The 8652-nt window shown below is 34.8% G+C and overlaps 2 protein-coding genes across 3 annotated transcripts in view; one reads left to right on the top strand and one right to left on the bottom strand.

Annotated features, from left to right (window-relative positions):
• Positions 1-1650, bottom strand: part of LOC128248729 (uncharacterized) — a 10585-nt gene extending 8935 nt beyond the window's left edge. Inside the window, exon 1 of the mRNA XM_052970709.1 lies at positions 1437-1650. The gene's annotated coding sequence lies outside the window, so the exon portion shown is untranslated. The remainder of the gene's footprint in view (positions 1-1436) is intronic.
• The window catches only part of LOC106871030 (probable peptidylglycine alpha-hydroxylating monooxygenase 1), an 87130-nt gene that overhangs the window by 64360 nt on the left and 14118 nt on the right, over positions 1-8652 (top strand). For both annotated transcript variants that reach the window (XM_014917288.2, XM_052970708.1), the window contains exons 3-5: positions 3415-3466; positions 4615-4702; positions 7810-7904. In XM_014917288.2, coding sequence (XP_014772774.1) covers positions 7868-7904 — 37 coding nt within the window. In that variant the 5' untranslated portion in view covers positions 3415-3466; positions 4615-4702; positions 7810-7867. The remainder of the gene's footprint in view (positions 1-3414; positions 3467-4614; positions 4703-7809; positions 7905-8652) is intronic.

Raw genomic sequence — 8652 nt, 5'->3', positions numbered from 1 at the left:
CTCTTGTGTTTTGTCTGCCCTTGTTTGTCTCCTCTATGTTAGGCCTTGTGTAGTCAATAAAGAAATATAGCTTTTGAGAAGACGGTATTTTTAAGTGACTCGTCCAGATTGAAATTGCTTCGGTTTCACAACTCGTTCATAGATCAAGTCAGCTGCAAGACAAGTAGAACTTGTAAATAAGATCCGTTTTTTTCCAAATTATTTTAAATGTATGATTTGCACACGAATTTACTGATCATAGATTTTGCGTTTAGCTATGCTAGGATTTGAACAGAATATAAAAAAAAGATGCGAACCAGGAAACTTAAATGATGCTATGTAAAATTGCTTTATGCCACATGGACAAGGATTAAAATGATAACATAGTTAATGGTAGTAATGATTTCAAATTTAAGAGAGTGGTGATGTCGATTACATCGATCCCAGTGTTCAGCTGCTACTTAGTTTTTCGAACCCGAAAGGATGAAAGGAAAAGTCAACCTCAGTGAAATTTGAACTCAGAAGATAAAGAACCGGGAGAAATGCCTTTAAGCATTTTGTATGGTGCCGTAGCGATTTTTTCCAGCTCACCATCTTTGCCGCTTTAATTAATGATCCTTTCTACTATAGGCACAAGGCTTGAAATTTGTTTTATTGACCCCCAAAAGAATGGAAGGCAAAAATCAATCTCGGCGGAATTTGAACTCAAAACGTTAAGAAATGCCGCTAAGCATTTTGCCCGGCGTACTAACGGTTCTGCTACCTCACCGCCTCTAAACCGCTTCAATTAATGATAATAATGATGATGATGATATTTAGATAAAAGAATCTGAAAGGTAAACAAGTTTAACTACGAAGATATTGCTAAATAAAATTAAGTAATTTGAATAGAAGAAAATCGGAAAAATAAGCCGTTCTCTCCTTTTTAAATAAAACATTTTAAAGTAAACATATTTGCAATATCAAGTAATTTCAAAACTAGAAATCAAATGTAATGATGGTGAAATATAATGGCTGACACATGCTTTACATAATGCTTTACGTAATGTTTTGTTATGGATCTGAATAGTTATTTTAATTCTTTATTTGTGTACGTTCATAACTATTTATTCAACGTTGCAAAAAGCATATTCAGATAAAAAAAACAAAAAAAAACAAAACAAAGATATGATTTAAAGAAAAGTCTGTCTTTGTATTAGGACGTGTTTAATTAAGATATTGATAAATTATTGTTCGCAGGCTTAACAGCATAAGGTGACAGAGGAATGTATGGAGGAGGCATTTGATTCGTTTAAATGATAATTTGATTAACAGTAAGCAAGTATTATATGAACGCAGCTTAATAACGTGAACACGCCTTATATTATTTTGTGGTTTGATTTGAAATATTTTGACCGACCGATATATATAAATACATACATAATATTTGGCACAATAAAAAATATCAGTAGAATTACCGACTATAACAATGGTGATCAGCGCCGTTTTTCTGTGGTTGAGTTTGTGTTGTATTGTGACGACTTTTGCAGATACCAAAACAATTGACATAAACATACCGAATTATGTCTGGGACGGTGTAAGTTCTTATATGTATATTCTTCTGTTATACTTTTGCGTGTTTCAGTGAATGGGCTGCAGCCATGCTAGAGGGCCATGATCAACATTGTGCAGTTGATATTTGATGAATAGGCAAGTTTGATAGTGCTGTTCAAAAAAAATCCATCTCACCAGTACACTGTGGCCGGCTAGCAGTGTGATCATAAAATGATGTATCATTTATTTAACTTGATCTCCGACTGGTTTCTGTGTATGAAGGTCTTAATATGGTATTTACTCCAGAAATTTTAACTTGTTTTCATCCGGCATCTTGTATGTTGCATTGAAGATTTCCATGAGATTTTTGAAGCTGTCTTTAATATTTTTCGGATCGTCAGCATGTGTCCTAGGCAAACTACATCTACGGGTATGACTCCAGCTCGTTTCATACACGTTTATCACTCACATATTGCTCTTCAATGGTGATCTTCATTTTCTAAACTTTGAATACTAATTCTGTATTATGCTGCTCTATATACTGTGACATAAGTTTTTTTGAGATGATAACACGAAAAAGGATGAATAAAGGAAACGATGTTTACAGAAATATCTTAAGATAGAATTCATTATCAGGAAATTAGAAGTTAGAATTCATTGCAAATGAATCCATAAATGGAATCCCTGGTGATGTAACAGAACTGATAATAAAAAAATATACTATAGTAATAAATATATAAATATATAATCAATGTAAATATAGTAAAAGTCCCTGGAGTTGAGTAAAATAAATTACGGGAGGATCAGTTAATTATGATTTTTATTTAACACGTTCCCCTCTCAGACACACACACTTATAGCAGCTGCCCTTCAGTTTTTCTAATCTTTTATAAAGAACTCAGAAGGGTGGGTCACCAACGAGGCCTTCACGATACCTTTAAAGCTAGGAACTTTTCAGCACAACTTCGTATAAATATATAAATATATAATATAACAATAGTAAATATATATATATATATATATAATGATAGTCGACATATAAATATATAATGATAGTCGACATATAAATGTATAATAATAGTAAATATAAATAAATATATTATAAAAGTAAATATATAAATATATAATAATTAATGTTCTTAAAAAAAGCAATGAATATGAAGTAAATTTTCAATCAGCATTCGACAGTAAACTTCTCATGGATTATGTTAGCAATGTAATTATCAGCTGAAACTAGGCTACTTAGTAAATTCTTTAGAATTTTCTTTCAAGTATTGTTCTACATTTTATTGAATGTTGGCAAAATTGGTTGAGGGCTCCACAACAAAACACTTGCGTATTAAGTTATGTTTTTTTTTATGTCCTGAGTTCAAATCCAGATTTCATTCCTCTAAGCTGGATAAAACAAGGAGCGGGCGTACTTGGCAAATATCTCGGTAAGCGCTTGTCTAAGAATAAGAGTCTAATCCGACATAGTTTTTTTCCTTCCTGGCTGTTGATATTTCACTTCGTTTATGAAATGTATTCTTCGAGAAAGTGATGACTGTTCCACAATCTACCTCCCATTTATGGTCTTATAATAGTAGAAGGCATTTGGAGAGTGACACAAGTATGTACCGTCTCTCCCCACTGTAGCCTTCCCTCTCCTTTTAGGACATTAATGCAGCATATCTACAGCATGGGTTTAGCACATTTATTACATGAATGTAGCACATTTACATACATGTGGTGATGGACTTGTTAAAATTTTTAAAACATTAAAGTAACATGAATATTTGATTGATAATTTCCGAATTTTAAGTTTAAATCACAGCTGGTAAGATTTTTATTTCGTTATCAGTACACATTTGATCGATCACAGCTGTAAAGTTTGGTTAATCTACACACTTGGACTCGTTTCAGAATCGAACTCTTTTGTGTAATGCTGTTCCAGTGGATCCTGACCAATACATAAGTGAGTATACGCTTCGTATTTACCGGAATTCAACTTAAAACTAATTTAAGTTTGAACTAGCAACAGGTGCACTTGTGATAATAAAATATTCTGTTTTCACTTCACTTTCAGCGATCTACTATACTTGAATTTAAATTTCTTTATCTTTACATTAACATCATCGAAATAACTAGGTGTATTTCAGATAAAACCTATTTCATGTGGTTTGAGTATAATAGTTCTTAATAAGAAATGTGTCCAGCGTTTGTCATATTAGAGAATACTGGGTGTATGTTTTTGTCACCGCCTACTATTGAGCAAACTAGTTTCAGTTGACCATGTGGGAAACAGTATTTCAAGATTCAGATCGACAACTTTCAGAAACTGGCTTTGATGTTTCTTAAAATATGACAAAACAAAACCTGGAAGAAAACAGTAGCCGCTCGAATTTTCTGTTACGCCCACGCGTTCTATTTAGGCGAGTAACCTGCACCGCATTTGATTTTTGGATCGTTGCTACCGATGGCTGTGGTATGCAAACTAACTGTAAGTTTGCCTGGAGCAAAAAGAGAAGCGTCATGCATGTGTGAAGACTTACGTAAATCTATAACTCGTATTGCATTATCATAATTAAGATGAACAAATAAAAACATACAAATGTTAAACCTATAATTGTTTCTCATTTAGTCATAAGGCCAGCAATATCGACCCAGGTATTTGGCTCGTAGTTTATTTTATCGGCCTTGTTGGGATGAAAGGCAAATTTGGCAACGGCAGTAAAATGCCAGACGGAATGCAAGAAATCAGTTTTTCCAACTCTCTAATGATTCTACAAGCCCCCTATTTTCATTAAACGTATAATGGAAGTATTTTCTCTGCATTGATAAATTTAGTACTCTTAAAAAAATGCAATTCATACACCGCACTGTTTTAGTTCGGAGAACCACATTTAGAAGCGAAAATATAAAGTGGAAAAGATATTTCAATATCACAAAGAAGTTGATTAAACCGAAGGACACAGTGTTCACAAAAAAGCAACGAAAATCATTTGAATCCAGGTAACCGTTATTAATCTAAGTTAGCTAAATCAGCTAAATTCATTGAACTGAATCCTTTAACTGGTATTATAGTTCGATCACATAGTGAATCATATCATTTTATAATTTCAGTTTCTTTTGAACCGATCTTTCACCGGCACACCATTAATCATATCAGTACAGTGATATGTGATCAACCCACTCATATTAACCAAATTTGGTAAGTCAGAAAATAACTTCAACGTAGAATTCATTATCTACAACATATATAGAATTTTCTTTGAGTTTCTATCGTTTACTGAACATCATCATCATCACGATCCCTAAAACTGAAGCAACCAGTCGTTGGGGTGCTACTCTAGACGCTTTTGTAGTCAGTCATCGCTATTGATCTCTGTTCTCTATCATGTGTAGCAGGTTCACAGTGTTGTGACCTGTCTGGTACTTGATGTTGTCAAACCAGGATTTTCCCTGCCTACCTCTCTTTCACCCTCCTTCAACTGTGCCTTGAAGAATGGTTTTGGACAGAGAATTGTGGCGAGATGCATGACCGTACTAGGTAAGCTTTCTTTTTATCTGTGCAAGAAGTGGTTTCTGTCTGCCAGTGTGTTTGAGAACTTGCTGTTTGATGAAGCTATTCGTTTTGTGTTCTGTGCACGAGATGTGTAGCAGCCATCTATGGCACTTGTACTCAAATCCCTAGATTCATCGCTCGATATTAGCTGTAAGAATCTAGCTCTATCAGCCATACAAAACGATCGAAGTCACCAGCGACTAATGGAATTGTTTTTTCCCCTATGGTATTCAGCTTCTTCGAGGCAGCAGAGGCTAAATTGAATTTTGTTTATTTCTTATCGAGATCTGCCGTTCTCGGTCAAAGTGGATCCTAAGTACTTGACGGTGTACACTTCGTCAAGTCTTTCTTATTCAGCCCTATGTTGGTTTCTATCTTTTGATTGTCATTATTAACCAGGATCTTACTCTTTTTGGCGTTGATCTCCATCCCGTATGCCCCCGATACTTTTTTCAGTCTAGTGGTGAGCTCCAGTCGTTCTGCTTCACTGCTTCCTATCAGGCCAATATCATTAGCAAAGCACAGATCAGAAATGGGCTGTCCCTCAGAAGGGTGGAGGCCTTGAATTGTCCCTTGCAGGAAGATGTTGAAAAGCGCTCGAGACAGGAGACACTTTTGTCAAACATCCATTGTTGTCTTGAAGAATTCTTCGATGTTGTTCAGGAAAACTGCACTGCTTGAGTTTTCATGTAGTGCTTGGGTTACTTTGATAAGGTTATTGTCGAAATTGTAATTCTTCATCTTCTGCCACACCTCATCGTGCCAAACACGGCAAAAGACCTTTTTGAAATCAATGCGTTTGTAATAAAGGTCAGGTTGGTGCTGCAGGTGTTTCTCAGTGAGAAGTCTGTGACATATCTGCTTGATGTTACTCCTTTTGGGCCTAAACCCAGCCTGTTTTTCTGCAAGGATTTTCCCTGCCTTCCCCCTAAGTCTGTTTAGCAGGACTCTAAGCAATAATTTGTTAGGATAGCTAATTAGGCTGATTGTTCTATAATTCTGCTAGTCTTGTGCTGTCATTCTTGGGAATCAGTATCATCAGTGATTGGGTCCATTCCTTTGGTAACTGCTTCGTCTACCATATCTTTTTACAGGTAACTGTTAGCGCATTGATAATCTTTGGCTCTCCATGTTTTAGAATCTCTGATGGGATACTATCCACTCCTAGATATTTCCAATCCCTGAGCATGCACACTACTTTTTCGATTTCTTCCTGAAGAATTGAAGTGTCCTAAAGTTTTGTTACTGTTGTTGTAATTTTCTGGGATGTTGCCCTTTATGTTTGAGTTTGTGATTGTAAAAGTCTTTGCAATATACCAACCATCTCTTGATGAAATCATTCTCATCCATGAGGAGCAGGTCTGTTTTGTCCTCAGTGATAGTTGTGGTGTGTTTCTTTGTTTCTTTAGAATTTTGAGGGTTTCATGAGCATCCTTGACGTAGTCCTTCCTTATCCCAGATTAGATGACTTTACACTGTTCTGCTATCCATTCTTCTTTGGCTTCCTTCATTTTCTTTCCAATCTTCCTATTCAAAACATTATATTTCTGACTTGCCTCCCTTACCCGTTAACTTGGTCTTTCTTAGGTTTCGTCTTAAATCACATAGGTCTAAAATGTCATCAGTGACATATGGTTTCGTTTTCCTTCTCCCAAGCATTTCTAGCTATCTCCTGAAGTGATTCCTTGATATTGTCGGTCAGGGAGTTTATATCATCTTCCAGAAGGTTAAGGGTTGCAGACCTGCCATTCATTTACGCCTCGAAGATCGTTCCAGCCCTGTGATCTTTCAGTTTCATTACATCAAACCCAACATGTTTGGCTCTTTTCTTACTAAACAGGAATTAACTATACTTTAAGGAAGCATCCGCCATAACAAAAATTTTATCGCTTGTTACATTCAGCATTAAAATAATACAGTTTTTATGCGGGTAATATCCTAGCATACTAACTGTGTGATAACATTGTTTTAAATCTATTGACTGGTGTGAAGCAAGAGGTTATTAACCAGCAAGACATAATTCGTTAAAATCATTCCATATATTCTACACTGCCAATAATATATAGGTACGTTGGTTTCTGCGTCCAATTTCCACTTCTTAAAAAATATATAACTATCTTATATCTTGCAAAATAAATCAATGCAATAATGAATGAACTAATGCGTTTATGTCTCTGCTATAGCGTCTATGAAAGGTTTTACAGATGCTATATTCCATTGCTTTTTTTAGGTAGAGAAAACTTGATATTTTTGGAGTTACTGATTATGAATTTGTGATTTCCCCTTCATAAAGCATTAGTGATGTAAGTGAAAAGGAACAGTTACAACTGAGCCTTAGACTCTGTTATCTTGGAGCTTATTTTATACTTCATAAAAGTAGATTACGGTTTTATTCTGTCAAGTCACAAGGGCCCTTCATTTTAAATAAGGGATTGGGAACTGCAAATTCAGGCATTTGTGAACTGTTTCATCATGCATAAAAATTTTACTTAGCTGTCTGGTAGCTGGATGGTACTATTTTGCTCTCCGTCGTTCGTCCTAATTTGACAATATATTTTCACTATATTAATTCAGATTGATTAGGTACTATGCGATATAATTTTCAGGTAATAAAAGAAAAAGATATTGACACACTTATATTTGGTCATCAGCGACGTTAGAAAGGATTTCGATTCAAGTAAAAATAGAAACCAGGCTTTAGATTCGGTTCTTCGAGGGTTCAGTAAGTTTGAAAAATATTGTTTCTCTTATAGGGAATGCGGTCAACAAAACTACGTTTGTGGAAATGGCGAATACCAAATATTATGGGCAATGTCAAAGGACGCTCCAGGATGGCATTTACCAAAAGGTAACACAAAACATATACTCAGCATACATTTTTGTAAGCTTAATATACGGACGGTTAGCTGGAGCTAGATGATTTTATCAATGCTTGGAGACACCAGAAAGTTGGATATCGTTATCGTTGTCACACATTTATAAATGTTGAAGCATTGGTAAGCGAATTACATACTACGATATCTCACGTTCAGGCACAATCTGATGTGATCATACAGTGGAAATGTTCCTGCTACTGGATATATATCAGGAATTTCATAGAATCCGTAGAGATTATATAAATAGATAAGCGATTGAAAACGGAATTAACGACATTCTTTGATTTAAAATCACTACAATTGTTTCAACAGATACTTACGCACTTAGTAAATAGGCGAAAAGTTATGCTATATTCAAGGTGTAAAATTCAGGTAATTGTTTAAATAAGTTATTTGTTAGATTCTCTTGCTATTTCACTGGGTGTGATGATGCATAGCGAAAGAGATGTTTCATTCCCAGCAGTTTACAGACAAAACTAAAAGCATTGATACAGTGACAGACAAAATACAATTACAATCAAAATACAAAATACATAAATTAAAAATAGACGAAAGAAAAACAGAATTAAGTCGACTATAAATACGATTTCCTCTCCTTAATGGTTAGATTATAAAGTAGAGAATAGAATGAAGAATAAAATAAAGTGTTTAGAGATAATAAAGTGGTTGGGGGATGAAGGCTGACAACTTCAGTATATATATATATATATATATATATAT

This window comes from Octopus bimaculoides, chromosome 9, assembly GCF_001194135.2.
Source record: "Octopus bimaculoides isolate UCB-OBI-ISO-001 chromosome 9, ASM119413v2, whole genome shotgun sequence".
In the NCBI taxonomy this organism is placed as follows: domain Eukaryota; kingdom Metazoa; phylum Mollusca; class Cephalopoda; order Octopoda; family Octopodidae; genus Octopus; species Octopus bimaculoides.
This window is presented reverse-complemented; position numbering and strand designations above follow the sequence as displayed.